This window comes from Acomys russatus, chromosome 30, assembly GCF_903995435.1.
Source record: "Acomys russatus chromosome 30, mAcoRus1.1, whole genome shotgun sequence".
NCBI classification, from domain to species: domain Eukaryota; kingdom Metazoa; phylum Chordata; class Mammalia; order Rodentia; family Muridae; genus Acomys; species Acomys russatus.
Genome location: NC_067166.1, coordinates 17,854,770 through 17,871,150, shown reverse-complemented (window position 1 = coordinate 17,871,150; position 16,381 = coordinate 17,854,770). Strand labels below are relative to the sequence as shown.

The 16,381-nt window shown below is 41.1% G+C and overlaps 1 protein-coding gene across 1 annotated transcript in view; it reads right to left on the bottom strand.

Annotated features, from left to right (window-relative positions):
* The window catches only part of Ankrd31 (ankyrin repeat domain 31), a 140,384-nt gene extending 125,447 nt beyond the window's left edge, over nt 1-14,937 (bottom strand). The window contains exons 1-3 of the mRNA XM_051172275.1: nt 14,765-14,937; nt 9,654-9,727; nt 5,016-5,125 (exon numbers count right to left, since the gene is read on the bottom strand). Coding sequence (XP_051028232.1) covers nt 5,016-5,125; nt 9,654-9,727; nt 14,765-14,868 — 288 coding nt within the window. The 5' untranslated portion in view covers nt 14,869-14,937. The remainder of the gene's footprint in view (nt 1-5,015; nt 5,126-9,653; nt 9,728-14,764) is intronic.
* Nucleotides 14,938-16,381: the final 1,444 nt, after the last annotated feature.

Genomic DNA, 16,381 nt, shown 5'->3' with positions numbered 1-16,381 from the left:
CTGTAAATTTGACTTCTCTAGGAATATCATGGAATAGAAATCTTATAGTATTTGCTATTTTGTGAACAGCTTGTTTCACATAACAAGACTGATCCATGCTGTAGTATATATCAGTATTTTCTTCTTGTTTAAGGCTGACCAACCTCCATCAACTGCATACCATACTTTACTTTCCACTCTTCATCTGTGAACACTTGCATTACTCCCACCACTTTTGGCTTTTGTGAATAATAAACAGTGCTACAGAATAATTCTGCTGTGAATTAAAAACTTTCTTCAGGTGCCTATTTTCAGTTCTTTTAGGTATAGACTCAGTAGTAGAATTATTAGATCATATGGCATTCAGTTGCTTAATTCTGGGAGGAATCACCATACAATGTAACATTTTACATTCATACTTGCAAGGCAAACGTTTGCGAGTTTTAAAACATCCTTGCTAACCTTTATTTTCTGTTGTTTGTTTCCTATAATAGTCATCCTAATGAGTGTGAAATGGTCCCCCTGGGAGATTTAGTTTGCATAGTTTCTTGTGCTCATTAGTCATTTGTATATACCTCCTTTGGTGAAATATCTATTTAATTTGTTATTACTCTTCCTTTTTTTCTTTATAGTATTGGGGATTGAATCAATGGCCTCATGCATGCTAGGCAAGCATTCTACTACTGAGCAGTAGCCTCAGCCCTCAAATTAGTTCTTTCACTTGAAGACAGTTTCCCAGTATGGCCTGGATTCACTCTAGCCTCAGCAGTCCTTGAATGTGCTATCTTCTAGTCTCAGTGTCCTGAGTATGAGGGGTTACAGGACGATAGCACTAGGCCTGGCCATTATCTCGTCATCGTTGTTGTTGTTGTTGTTGTATGTACGAATTCTTCTCTTTATACATTCTGGATACTGATCCCAAACCACAAGATTTGCAAATATGTTCTCCCATTCCATTCTTATTCTGGTAAAGTATCCTTTTATGATCAAAGTTTTAAATTTTCATTATATCTAACTTACCAATCTTTTTCTTGTCTATTCATATAGTGTTATTGAAAAAAAAATCACTGTTAAGCCCAATGTTTTCTTTTTGTTGTTGTTGGTTTGGTTTGGTTTGGTTTGGTTTTTCGAGTCAGGGTTTCCCTGTGTAGCCTTGACTGTTCTGGACTCACTTTGTAGACCGGGCTGGCCTCAAACTCACAGTGATCCATCCAACTGCCTCTGCCTTCCAAGTGCTGGGATTAAAGGCGTGAGCCACCACAGCCAGCTTCAATGTTTTCTTCTAGTTACTACTGTTAGTTTATATATTTTCCTTAACTTCTATAAAATAAGTTGGTAACTGTGTTGCTTTTCTCATTATTAGGACCAAATTCCTGACAGAAGCAACAGAAGGAAATAAAGACTCTGGCTCGCATTTCAGAAGATACAGTGCACTGTGACAGGAAAGTCACAGCGGCTGCAGGCTGGGGTGGCAGGCATTTGTGGCACAGACTGTTTACCGTTAGCAGACCAGAAAGAAGAGTGGTTGGCAAGAGCTTCCTGCCTCACCTGGGCAACACAGTAGAGGTGGCCCTGATGGCAAAGGCTTGGGTAAGCCAACCCTGAGGCTATGAGAGCAGGAGACCTGGCTCAGCCCCTCAGTCTGCAGCACTTAGGAAAGGGGCCCTGTACCTTGACTGGGCAGCACAGTAGAGATAGCTCTGGAGGCACTGAGTGCAGGTGAGCTAGTATGAGGGCATGAGAGACAGGAGAACTGACCCTGCCTCCTGCCAATGGCAGCACTGGGTGGCCTACCCAGAGCAGTGCTGGAGAGCTTGACCTTGTGGTATGAATAAGAGAGAGGCCTAGGGCTTAACCAGCTCAGCTACCACCCAACCCCAGATCCAGGGGTCTGAATTAGCCCACCACAAATGTGTATCACCTGTGAACAGTTAGAACAAGTGAAAGGGTCAGTCCTGCTGTTCCAAAGCTGTAGGATCTCCATGACACATAGCAACAATAAAATAACCAGGAGGAGTCTGGATGAGGACCCAGTATTGATGGTGTCACAGAAGCCAGAGATCTCAAACCAGACCAATGACTCATTGCAATGTACATTTGCAAGTGAATATGTGTGGACAGAGGGATATACGGTGGGACACACTGTGACACACTACAGCTTCCATGATGAGGTGTGTTCTATGTTTGGTTTTTTGTTTGTTTGTTTTGTTGATGGTAGTGGTGGTTGGTTGGTTGGTTGTGTGTGTATATATATATTTATTTATTTTAGGGGGTAAGGAGGCCTCAAGGGTGAAGGGCAGATATGAGGGGATGGTGAGATGAGTGGGACTGGGTTGCATGATGTGAAACTCACAAAGAATCAATAAAAATTTTGAAAAAAATAACTTAAACACAAAATGATTGAATTAGAAATGTCTTGGCTGAAGTTTAACCAAGTCTCAAAGCCCTATTTTAATCCTGTTCCTTCCCAGAAACATTTCTAAGCCACCACAAGTTCTTGGCAGCATGGGCAACTCAGGGACTGTGAGAATTAAATCAGGATGAGCTCCTGAGTCAGGAGAGGGACATCAAGACTCTTAGTGACCAAAATCCTCCCTGTTCTGTGAGCTTTGAAAACCCACCCTGTACTTTTTACCTCAAAGAGCCAGTGCTAATAGGAAGGAATCCTCCCTACCTACTGAAGCTTAAAAAGACAAAGTAAAGAAAGAAAAGGAAGAGGGAGAAAAGAAAAGACGAAAAAGGGGGGGGGGATAGAAAAAAAATTCCTCTCAAACTCTAGCCTTGCTAACCCTCTTCCATTACATGTCTATCAAGCAAGCCTGGGTTTATTCATGGCCTTTTCTACATTCCCTTTGGCATCCAAGTTAATTGATTCCACCTCCTTATGTGCATAAAAGTGGAAAGGAAATATGACAGGAGAGATGGCTCAGCATCAAAGAGCATTTGCTGCTCTTGCAGAGAGCCAATTCCATTTCCATCACTCACGTGGTGGCTCACAACCTCCTATAACTCCAGTTCTGGCCTCTGCATACACATATATACATATAAAATTAAAAAAAAAACTTTAAGTGAAAGAAGAAGCCTTCAGTTTGGATTCACACTGCTCAGGAATGACAAATCAATTACTGACACAACTAGAGACCTACTCTGCAGGAGAAAGCCAACCCCTGTCACTATTAATGACATTCTGCTATGCTTGCAGACAGGAGCCTAACATAATTGTCTTCTGAGAGGCTTCATCCAGATGCTGAGACTCACAGCCAAACAATAGGCCAAGCCTGAGAGTTTTGTGAAAGAGTGGGAAGAAGGAAAGAGGGAGTCAGAGGGTTCAAGGACACCGCAAGAAGACCTACACAGTAAACTCATCTGGGCCCATGGCACACAGACTGAACCACCAACCAAAGAGCAGGCATGGGCTGGACCTGGACCCCTTCACATATGTAGCAGATATTCAGCCTGTTCTCCATGTGGGTCCCCTAACAAATGGAGGAGGGGCTGACTCTACTGACTGCCTCTGGATGCCTTTCCCCTAGCTGGGTTGCCTTGTCAGGCCTCAGTGGAAGAGGAGCTTAGAACTGCTGCAACTTGAGGTGCTAGGGTTGGTTGGTACCCTTGGGGGACTCCCTTTCCCTGAGAAGGAAAGGGGAGACTTAGGGTAGGAGGGTGTGAGGGTGGGACTGAGAGGAGAGGGGAGAGGAGGGGGCTGAGATCAGGCTGTAAGGTGATTAAATAAAAAATTAATTAGTTAAAAAAAGAATACCCAATGTCAACCTTTGGCCTTCATATGCACACACATACACATGTGTAGGTAAACCCCACAAACAATTAATTGCATGTGCACCCCTTCACACACAGAGATGCATACACCACACACAGAGAGATATACATGTAGATGAGTCAGGTGTGTAGTCATGTTTGCAGTCTCAGCACTTAAGAGGCAGAGGCAGCTTCCCCATGGTGATATAACTGTAAGCCAGAATAAACCCTTCCTTCCTTACACTGCCTATTTCAGGCACACCCCTGCAATGAGTGCAGTACCTCATACATGCGCTGTCTCACTGTTCTTTGAAAACAAACTTGTCCTATAATGAGCAAACCTTTGGGCCTGTTAACACACCATTAACAGTTCATCAGACAAAATGGCGCCATGATGGTCGTAGGTTGACCATCCAGGATAAAACCTCCTGCCCTGCATGAGGAAGACGTGTATCTTTCAGGAATATAAAGGTAGTTTCCCGATCCCCAGGGGAAAAGACCCTACTAAAACCCATTCTGTGGCAAACTCCACCCAGTGCTCATTCTCTTGCTTGCTGTGCCTGGAGAGCAATACACCTTTGCTTTGTTTAAGTCTTTCTAAATAAATAAACCTGTCTTTGCTTTAAAAAAAAAAAAAAGAGAGTCAGAGTCAGAAAAACTGCTCCATATTCATGGGCAGCCTGAGCTACAAAGTCCTAGATAAGCCTGTAGTACAAAGTAAAAACAGGTCTTACGAAATAAACATACACAGGTCTGTATCTTCCCTGCCACTCCTTAAGACTTTGCAGGTGGGCACGCCTGGCTGGCTGGCTTCATCAAGCTAAAGTGCTAACTAATCCCCTGTGACTCCCAATAGGATCTGCACTAAGGAAAAACAAATAACTCATCCTATCTAAGCACATATTTGTACTCACACACAAAACAAAAGGGGGTCTTTGAGGCTGTATATACTGCACAGACTGGAGTCTCCTTCACAAGCTCTAAACTGAACTCTGACACAAGAAGAAGAAGAATTACTATCTCCTCCTTCTAACCTCTGCTCCTTTTACTTCCTTATCTCCACTGAAAAACAAGGCTGGAAGAAGAGAAAAAAGGAGAATGTTTTAAATTCCCCTTCCTAAAACAAATGGTCTTCACCGAATTTACAACAAAGGAATTGAATGATTGTTTTAAAAAGCAAAAGAACCAAAACACTAATGTACAAAGCCCCTTATAATTAGTAATTTTCCACAGACAGCAGTTCCAGCTTCTGACAGGTGTACGTTCAAATCCTGACACACCTGTACTACTGGGTCCTCACTAAGGGCTGGCAAGGCCTTATCTTTATTCTTTTGCTCTTGGGAGTCCTTTCTGGGTTTGAGCCCAAGCTGAATCTCAGGAGAAGGCATGCCTGTAATGAAATATAATTAGTCAATATCTTGCAATAGTCTTATTATTCCACTTTCAGATGAATTCAAGAATTTTATAAATACTGTAAAATGTCACTAATAATCACCTGACCTGGGGGAGGGGAACATATATTATTAAATGGTAGGGTGCATGCTTACCATCTATGAGGCTTGGGGACAAATCCTAACATAGTCCAAAATATTGTACAGCACAGTTTCTTAACTGCCACTGTTATATATCAATATTTTTACATTATTACTTAGTAGGGGGTCATCCTGCATTGAACAAAACAATGCTAGATATTTCTTGGCCTCAGGATGTAGGAATGCAATGAGCATGTATAGAAAATTTTATACACTGGGACTGGGGCTATGTCTTGGTGAGTTAAGTGTTTGTTGTCATTTTGTTAAAACAGCCTTAGCTAAGACACACCTTGTCATTCAACATAAGAAATACTAATGTACCAACAGCACAGAAATAGTCACAAGGATGAATTAAGCAGTGGGAAACAGACATTTGCATTGAAATTTACATTTACACGCAACATATAAATTTAATGTGCCACAGCCAGGCAAAATGTCACAGTGGGTATAGTTGCATCCCACCAAGCCTAACCACCTAAGTTAAATCCCTAGGACACACAGGGTAGAAGGAGAGAACCAAGTCCCACAGTTGTCCTCTAACCTACACACACACACACACACACACACACACACACTGTGCCACATGCCTCCCACATACACATATACAGCCTCTCTCTCTCTCTCTCTCTCTCTCACTCTCTTTCTAATATATGTGTGTGTGTATATATATATATGTATCTTTATAAATGGCTAGTTTATAGTTTAATATATCATAACCATAGTGTTTTGTGGGTTTTTTTTTTTTTTTTTTTGAGACAGGGTTTCTCTGTGTAGCCTTGGCTGTCCTGGACTCATTTTGTAGACCAGGCTGGCCTCGAACTCACAGCAATCCTCCTGCCTCTGCCTCCCGAGTGCTAGGATTAAAGGCTTGCACCACCAACGCCCGGCTATAACCAGTGTTTTAAACAGAATAAAATACTCAATAAATCATATTGAGACAATTAGCTTACTACTTGAAAAAGTAAAATTAGAACTCTTTCTATATACCAAAACATTCTGAACATACTAAGAAGAGAAGCCTGAAGGCAGCTAGAGATGCAGCTCAGGCAGCAGAGCGCTTACTCTCCCCACAAGCACAAGGCCACGAGCTTGGCCCTAGAACACATGGAAAGATGCTGAGCATACAGACACAAGCTTATGACCCCAGCACTGGGGAGGTGGGGCCAAGGTGCTCTCTGAGGGTTACTGGCAACTGCTTAGCTTAAGTAGTGAGATCCAGGCCAAGGAGAGATCCTGTCTGAAATGCAGACAGCATTTCTGAGAATGAGACCCAATCTATACGGGCAAACGTGTACACACACACACACACACACACACACACACACACACACACACACACACACACACACTTTTTTTAAAAAGACCAGAGGCACTTTGTCAAGCTCTGTAAAAACTCACTTCAAAATGGATTAAATACATTAGTAGGACCAAAACTTTACATTTTCTAAAAGAAAATACTTCAAGATACAGGCATAAGAAACACTTTTTCAGGGCTTAGAGAAATGGCTCAGCAGTTAAGAGCACTGGCTGCTCTTTCAGAGGACTGAGTTCAATTCCTAGCACCCACATGGAAGCTCACGTCTGTCTGTAACTCCAGCTCCAGGGGATCTGATACCCTCACACAAATACACATGCTGGCAAAATGCCAATGTATATGAAATACAAACAAATTATTTTTAAAAATTATTTTTCTAGAAAGGACTCCAATAGCACAAGAAATAATCTCAAAAAGTCAAGGGAGATTACATGGGGAAAAAAGCTTCTGCACATCAAGAGACCATGACCACAGTGAAGAGACCACTTACAGACTGGGAAAAACATCTTTGCCACATGTCAGATATGCATTTGGTATCTAGAGGACATGAAGAACTTCAAAAATTAAACACCACAAAAAACCATCTAATCAAAAATTATGCTGCTGGATGTGGTGGCACACTCCTTTAATCTTAGCACTCAGGAGGAAAGGCAGCTGGTCACTGTTTTTTGAGGTCAGCCTGGTCTACAGAAAGAGTTCCAAGACAGCCAGTGCTACACAACGGATCAACCACCTGCCAAGTTAGGGGAACAACAAACATGGCTTCCAACACACAGTAAACAAGATAAACTAGATTCTCATATGGAGAAACACTACCAATGACCTAACATTTCCATTGCAACTATACAAATATGAATAACCAAAAAAATAGGTCTCCTCCAAAAATTGGTGTGCACACAGTAATGTCAACCAAGAAAAGTCACTTAGATGACATACAAGAAAATGATTTCAAGATAGCAATAATAAACAAGATAAAAAACTCAGTAAGGATATGAATAAATGCTGGAAAGAAAACAAAAACAGATGAGTGAAATAACAAAAACAATTAAATATATGAAAATAGAATAAAAATAATCTCTAAAAAATCAAAATAAAATGTGAAATAAAAAATGTAAATTCAAACAAAAATTCTAGAGGAAAGATTCACTGATAGACTAGATCAAATGGAAGAAAGAATATCAGGTCTTGAAGACAAGTAGGGGAACTGGATCAGAGAGAACGTAGAATTCAAAACAAAACAAAACACGCAAGAATGGAACATGCAGGAAATCCAGAACACTATTTTTTTTTAAAAAATCAAATCTATGAATAATAAGAAAAGATTAATAATTTTAAAATGACCCAGATCAAATGCACAGAAAATATTTTCAACAAAATTACAGAAACTTTTCTAATCTAAAGAAAGAAATGCCCATCAAAATCCAAAAGGCATATAGAATACGAAATAAACAAACCAAGAAAGAAACTCCCCACATCATATTAAAACACTAAGTGACAACAAAAAAGATCAAGTCACACAGAAAGACAGGTGCATCAGAATTAACAGCTGATTTTTCAATGGAGAACAAAAACCTAAAGGGATTGGACCAATGTTCTACAAGTTATGAAAGAGCACAGATCTGAGCCCAGACTACTATACCCAGAAAAACTATCAGTCATAATTGAAGAAAAAAGAACACATTCCGTGATAAAAACAGATTTTAAAAAACTATGACCACCAAGTCAGCTCTACAGAGAATACTGAAAGGAATGCTCAGATCTGAAGATGTTAAAACATTGTTCAAGAAGACAAAAGAAACAACAATTTCCCAAACACTGAATCAAAGTTGTCTAATAAGGATCACAAAACACCAGGAATTAATAAGCATGACCCAATAATGACTCCTGATAGCAATGGTTTCAACTCTCCCAACAGACAAAGACTAACAGACCAGATCAGAAAACAGGATCCCTATTTTTGATGCTTCCAAAAAAAACCCACACCTCACAACTAATGGCAGACACCACCTTAAATTAAAAGAGTGAAAAACATGTAGCTAAGAAAATAGACTTCATGCTGGCTGTGGTGGCGCATGCCTTTAATCCCAGCACCTGGGAGACAGAGGCCAGCCTGGTCTACAAAGTGAGTCAAGGATAGCTAACAGCCAAGACTAACAGAGAGACCCAGTATTGAAAAACAAAACAAAACAAACAAAAGAAAAAAGAAAAAGAAAATAGATTTCATATCAAAACTAGTTATACTCATTAAAAGAAAAACAACAGAATATTATAATTCTAGGCACATATGCAGCAAACACAGGCGCACCAAATTTCATAAAAGAAATCCTATTATAAATAGGACCACACCACAGATCAGTACCAACACAGTGATAATGGGTGATTTCAATCTGCCCACTTTTACCAGTGTTAGGTTATCTGGGAAAAATAAATAAATAGAAACTGTAGTAAAACAACATCATAAACCAAACAGACCTAACACGTGTTTACAGGAAATTCTGCCTAAACACTAAAGAACACTCATCCTTCTGAGCAGCCCATGGAACTTTCTCTAAAATAGACAACTGGGACACAAAACAAGTTTTAGCTAAGCTTGAGAGATGATACATAAAGTTGTCCTTCCACATAGGCATGTGTATACCCACACACACATGTATATCTATAAACACACACGGACACACACACACACACCTTACTGATAAGAGATAAATAGGAACTATAATGGCATATATGTATGAAAAGGCCATGATACAATTCCTTACTCTGTGTGCTAAGTTTTAAAAATAAAAATAAAACACGAAAAAGAAAACATGTTATTTTCATATTTTACAAATAGGTTTTAGCATTAAGATGAATGAGAAGAGCCATCCAGGTGTCACTTAAGTACTTCCGGGCCCTTTCGAGGAGTCCTACACAGCCTCTGGAAGCCACAGTGCCCATGGCTATCCCTGTTATGGATTTAAATGACCTTAGGATCTATTATAAATGCACATAAGAAATTGTGTAAATAAAACAAGTTAACAGAATGGTAATACTTGGGACATTGACAATGCCTATTAAAAGGTTGTTCTCACCTTTCCACATTCCATTTACACCAGGATGAAGATACAACTCAGATCTAGAAGTTGTATCTTGATTCAAGAGCAACCTTTCAAATGCAGAAAGTAAAGCATATATTAATTATGTTTCCCAGAGTAACATTTTAACTATCATTTTTAATATATTTATATTATAAATTCTCTTATACTACTATAAATACTTATATTTCAAAGTACTATTTCAGAAACATACTTTAATATAGAATTTATCCAAGATGAAAAATATTCACCTAGCCATGTTCATTTTTTAAAAATATTTTCTTATTATGTTTGATTTACAGGACAAGGGACAGATACGAATAGTACTTGATTATCTTAGTTATTCCTGCAATAAAATAGGCAACTTTGATAAGAAAGGATTTATTTCAGCTTACAGCTTCATATCACAGTCCATTATTAAAAGAAGCCAGGGCAGGAACTCAAGCAAGGCAGGAACCTGGAGGCAGAGACTGAAGCAGAGACCACAGAGGAATGCCGCTTACCGGCTTGCTCCGCCTGCCTTCTTATACCATGCAGGATTACATGCCCAGTCGTGGTGGGCGCTGCCCACAGTACACTGGGCTCTCCTACAGTCTTCTATGGGTTCAAGCGCACTTTTTTTTTTTTAAGAGACGCCATTTCAAACCAGTGAGGACAAAAAAAAAAAATCAGCATTTTCAAAATAATAAATCTAGGGACAAGGAAGGAAATATGAAGAACTCTTTTATTACCGTGATTAAATAAAAGCCTTTTAAATTATGTGACAAATTTTAAAAATTCAATTATTAAGATCACAGCTGCATACTGTGACTCATGTCTGTAATGCGAGGAATCAGAGTTCAGTGCCAATGTGGGCTATACCGTGAGTTACAGGCCAGCCTGGAATACTGGAATAATTATACTCTTGTCTCTCTCTCTCTCCCTTCTCTCTCTCTCTCTCCCTTCTCTCTCTCTCTCCCTCTCTCTCTGTGTGTGTGTGTGTGTGTGTGTGTGTGTGTGTGTGTGTCCTCTTTCTCACTTCCCACCCTCAAGCTCCATGGATGCAGTATTTTAATAATGAAGTTTAACTTTCAAATATTAGAAATATGAAACACTGAAAAGTATTAGCCATTAAAAAAAGAGGGAGAAATCTGATTGGAGATTTGAAATTTTTTCCTCTAGTTATTAAAAGTATAATGAATTTTTGACAATTAGAGTTTCAACTTTATGTGCATCAAAACTTTAGAAATCAAATCCTAATATCATATTGAGATTTTTATTCAGTTAAGAAAATCTAATTAAAACATCTTTTCAACATAATGATCCAGAAACAGTATTTGGCAACATTCTGCCTTCATCAGAAGTAGAACCTCTATTCTGGCACAAATTTTGACGAAACTGTTACTTTCATGAATTAATTTTTTTTAAAGATTTGTTTATTTTCATACAGTATTCTGCCTGTATGTGTGTACACACCAGAAGAGGGCACCAGATGTCATTACAGATTGTTATGAATCACCATGTGGTTTCTGAGAATTGAACTCAAGACTTTTGGAAGAAGAGCAAGTGCTCTTAACCTCTGAGCCATCTCTCCAGCCCTCATGAGCTAATTTAATGTGTCCATTAAGTCTATATCTCCTATGCCTTGTTTTTTTTCTTCTACCTTCCCTGCTGGCATAAGGTTATTGTATATTTCAAATGCTGATTTCTGTATCCCCCATATCTGGTTACCAGCCTTGCTCTGAGAATCTCCTATCTCAATGCTGTATAAACTCTGCCCGCCAACTGTCCCCTTGTATGCCAATAAAGCAGCTTACTGCCAATTGCTGAGCAGGGAGAGAGACTAGGGCTGGACTTCCTGCCAGCCAGGGAAGGAGGAGTTAGAGGAGAAAGAAGCGGATTCAGCTACAGACAAAGGTGGAGGAGAGATAAAGACGATTCAGCTGGAGCAAAGAAAGAGCTAAAAAGCTAGTAACTTGGGGATGTTGACAAAGATGGAGTCAGAATAACATAGAGGGTTAAGAACAGACTTAAACTTCTCAAGAATGTGTTGTAAAGCTTTATAAGCAAATATGAGAGTCTCAATTATTATGATGCTAGCCATGGTAAGAGAGAAACTAAGAGAAACAAACACAGTTTTATAAAAATAACCTTAACACTTCTCTCAAATTATTTTATAACCACATGAACATAGTGCTACTGTGTCTTTAGAGTGGCAGAACCAACACCGATCTTTCTGGCTAATTAGGTCCAGGTAGCCATTCATAATATGTAATTCTAGCACTAGAAAGACCTTGAGCTCAAAGCCAGCCTATGGTACATAGAAGAAAACTTCTTTTTTAAAAGAGGGGTGTGTGTGTGTGTGTGTGTGTGTGTGTGTGTGTGTGTGTGTGTGTGTAAATGAGCCTAAAGATACACTATGAAAAATTATATAGTCTGATCCCCTAAAAGAAAAAAAATTAAATAGTTCAGGGATTTGAACGACTATATGTCAAGATCTAAAATGCACATCAAAAAGAAAGGGAAAGAAAAGAGATTGAGGGCTTGCAAGACAGCTCAACAAATAAAAATATTAGCTATATAATACATAGGCCTGCTGATTCTGAATTCTATCCCCAGAAACAAAGTAAAGGCAGAAGGAAAGAATAGATTCCAAAAATTGTCCTCTGACCTCCACACATCTGACACGTTTCACATACATGTACAATCATATATAAATTTAAGGCAATTAGATTGAGATGGGAAAAGAATATTCAAAGAAGCCATGATAGAAAAATTCCTAAGTATACTGCATTTACATCTTCAAGAATCTCAGAGAAGTCCAAACAAGTAAACAGAAAATATCATGTCAGGCACATCCCAATGACATTGCTGAGAACCAAAGAACAAGAAATGGGGGGGGGGGGAAGAGTTCATATTGAAAGAGAACAAGAACTCAAATGGAGGGAGAGGGCAATGCAGCCACAGTTAAGGGACAACACAAGACACGTTTCAGGACGGTAGACAACTTCCAGATATTGACTGTACTGGTTATTATGAACCTCCATGCATTTATCAAAATACTCACTGTGCACTGAAAAGACCAAATACTGTGTGTATATACATTTTTTAAAATGGGAGTAGCGGTGCACATATATAATCCCAGGAGGATTATTGTGAGTTTAAGGCTAGCCAGGACTATATAGTGAGACCCCAAAAGAAGAAAGATGAGTGAAGACAGTTGGGGGGGGCTAGGAGTAGCAGCCGTGGTAATCTGGATATTATTCCTTACAGCCTTTGTTCAGTGCCTCCACCACATCTAATCAGTCACCATCTCCTACCAAATGTACTTTGCAGAGAGTCCTCAATTCTCAATATTCCCTCCATTGCCACTACTGCTTCCTGGTCTCTTTCTCATCACCTCAGTCTGTAACTGATCCTAAACCCAAGCTCTCCAACCTTGCTTTGCAAAAGGGAAATCCTTGCTTTATTAGTAATAGCTTTAAGTGGAGCTGTTATAATCACAGAATCTTAACTACACACATACACGCACGAACGCACGCACGCACGCAGCCCTCTACTCCTGGACTGGACTCCAAGGTTAAACAGGATCCGGGTGACTCAAAAGCATACGAAAATGTAAAGCCTTAGTCTAAAGCAGGAAGAGTAAACAGAAATCTGATTAGAATACTCCACTTGACATAACACAAGCATCCCACAGCTGCTGCAGGAACACCTTTAATCCCAGCACTCAGAGGCAGAGGCAGGGAGTTTGAGGCCAGCCTGGTCTACAAAGCTCCCGGACAGCCAGGGCTGTCACACAGAGAAACCTTGTCTCGGAAAACCAAAACAGCAACAAGAAGAAGAAGAAGAAAGCAGCATCAGCACCACACCAAGGACAAGATGTATGTGGCCTTACACAATCTCACCTAGATCCCTCTGTCATCACTCCACACCTATTTTACAACCCTGGCAGATTGAACTGCTTACCCATTCCAAAACGCCTAACTCAGCGCTACATCCCACTTCTCCATCTACACCTAGCCAAGAATACGACCTTTTCTTCACATCAGTAACTCCTATGCCACCTTCAAGCTGCTACTCAGAAGCCACCCCTAGGAAACTTCTGGCAACCACCCATATTGAGTGAGGTTAAGAGCTCCCCGGCACTCCCAAACCACATTCCTAGACGCCATAATATACTTAAGTGTTTTTCCAGGCCTGTTTTCTCAAAGGTAGTGGCCTCGGTTTTTTTCCACTTCTTCCATTCTGGGTCTAACATTGAGAACAGGTTCAAAAAAGGTTCTAGCCAGGTGGTGGTGGTGCTGTGCGCCTTCAGTCCCAGCACTCAGGAGGCAGAGGCAGGCAGATCCCTTTGAGTTCGAGGCCAGCCTGGTCTACAAAGCAAGTTCCACATAGCCAAGGCTACCCAGAGAAACCCTGTCTGGAAAAACGCAAAGTTATAATAAGCTGAAATACTTTTAAAATCTTTTTATTTTTATTTTTGGACTTTCAAGACAGGGTTTCTCTGTGTATGTAGCCTTGGCTGTCCCAGACTTGCTTTTGTAGACCAGGCTGGCCTTGAACTCACAGCAATCCGCCTCCCTCTGCCTTTCCAATGCTAAAATCTTTTTTTTTTAAATGTTATTTATTACTTTTTATGTGTATTGGTGTTTTGCCTGTATGTGTGTCTGTGGGAGGTCATCAGGTCCTCTGAACTGAAGTTACAGCATCTGTAAGCCGCCATGTGGGTGCTGGGACCTAAACCCGGGTCCCCTGGTCCATTCTTTCTTATAACACATTTCCAGCTTGATACAAACCTGTTGCCCCCATTAAGGTTCTTAAAAGAAATTCGGTGAACAATCTCCTAGACCAAAGCTTAAGTTTGAATGCTGTAGTCCCTGTTCATAGCCAAAGCCCCCACTATAAGACAAACGGCTTTTTTAAATGCCATAAAACCACCACCACCATATTATTTCTAGTTAGGCTCTGGGGTCTAACGGAAGTTGCTATTTGTAAATTTTTAGCATGGCTGCCCCCCAAAGCTCTAATCTCACCCACAAGCCCCCTCCTGCAGGCGGACATTTCCACTCAAACCACAGAAAGCCTAGACCAACAGTACACAAGCCCTAATGGCGGTCGTCGGTCACCTTCTCCAAAGCAGCTCCTCATCTTCCAATTCGTTCTCTGTCACGGACCCCTCAATCACGGTTTCATCACTGTCGCAGTCTGAAGCCTGGGCACCTTTCTCCATCTTCGGCCTTCACTCAAGGGTTGCAAATCTCTTCCTCTCGTTCCGCCATACCAGGACGCTTAGAGGGAAGGAAGAAACTGAAGAGCTTAAAACAAAAAAACCCTAACAACAAAGGGAAGCCCCTCTGGGCTGCTGAGGACGCCAAAACCCACACGTACAGCGTTGTCGTCGACGCGCGGGCTGTCCGGGCTCTCGTGCTTGCGCGCGCCACCAGAGCGAAGCCCCGTGCTTCACGCACCTCAGCACGCAATCCTAGGCGCCCGCCATGCCCAGCCCCGCCCCTGGAACCTGAGGCCCCGCCCCCGGAGTCTGAGGCCCCGCCCCAGCTCCCAGGCCCCACCCACGGCTCGCTGAGACTTCTTAGGGGTTTCCTTGAGTAGAATGGTCAGCCCTGAGACTGATTCACCAGGGCATGGCCGGCCTCCAAGGCCGGTTTGCATAGTTTGCTAATACTTCTGATTCGACTATCTACACCTTTCCGCCTGTCCGAGAGGCCACGGTTCCAGAATATCCTGACGCTAGAATGTAAAGACCCAGAGGGATTCTTTTTCTCCTCCTCCTCCTCCTCCTCCTTCCCCTCCTTCTTCTCCTTCTTCTTTTTGGTTTTTGAGGCAGGGTTTCTCTGTGTAGCCCTGGCTCTCCTGGACTCGCTTTGTAGACCAGGCTGGCCTCAAACTAACCTGCCTCTGCCTCCCAAATTCTGGGATTAAAGGCTTGCACTACCATTATCCAGTTGGCTCCTTACTTCTTAATCCCCTTATTACTACCCTTAAATGTCCCCCTAAAAGAAATGTTTAACAAAGGTTTTCTGATCCTCTAATCCAATAGATACACATTTTTTTAAAAATTTTGCTCACAATTCTGAAATGCAGATTGTATAGAAATTACTCCAAAATGACTCTGAAATACAGATTATATAGGGAAAGAACATTTATCAAATGTTACAATAGTGGTGCCTGGCAACACTCAAAAATGATTATTTTCTAATGAAGAGCTAGGGTTGGTTTTTTGTTTTTTTGTTTTGTTTTGTTTTGTTTCTTTAAAGTCATTTGATGATTTTAAAAAAATTTTTTATACCCAGGCGTGGTGGCGTGTGCCTTTAATCCCAGCACTTGGGAGGCAGGGGCAGGTGGATCTTTGTGAGTTCGAGGCCAGCTTGGTCTACAAGTGAGTCCAGGACAGCCAAGGCTACACAGAGAAACCCTGTCTCGGAAGAAAAAAAATGTTTTAATTATCTCTGTCTCTCTGTCTCTGGTGTGGGGGTGGGAGTTGGGGTGGGGTTCAGAGAACAACCACTTTCAGAAATTGGTTCTCTCCTGACACTGTATGGGACCCAAGGATCAAACTCGGATTGTCAAACTTGGCAAGTGCTGTGTCTTTTCGCATTTCACGTGATTCTGCGATGGGTTCAAGAATAGCAGTACAGTGACCAACGCTGAACGAAAACTGACCAGTTAGAGCCACAATCTGGGCTCAACAGCCAGACTATGATGTTTCTAAAGCAGGTTTTTTT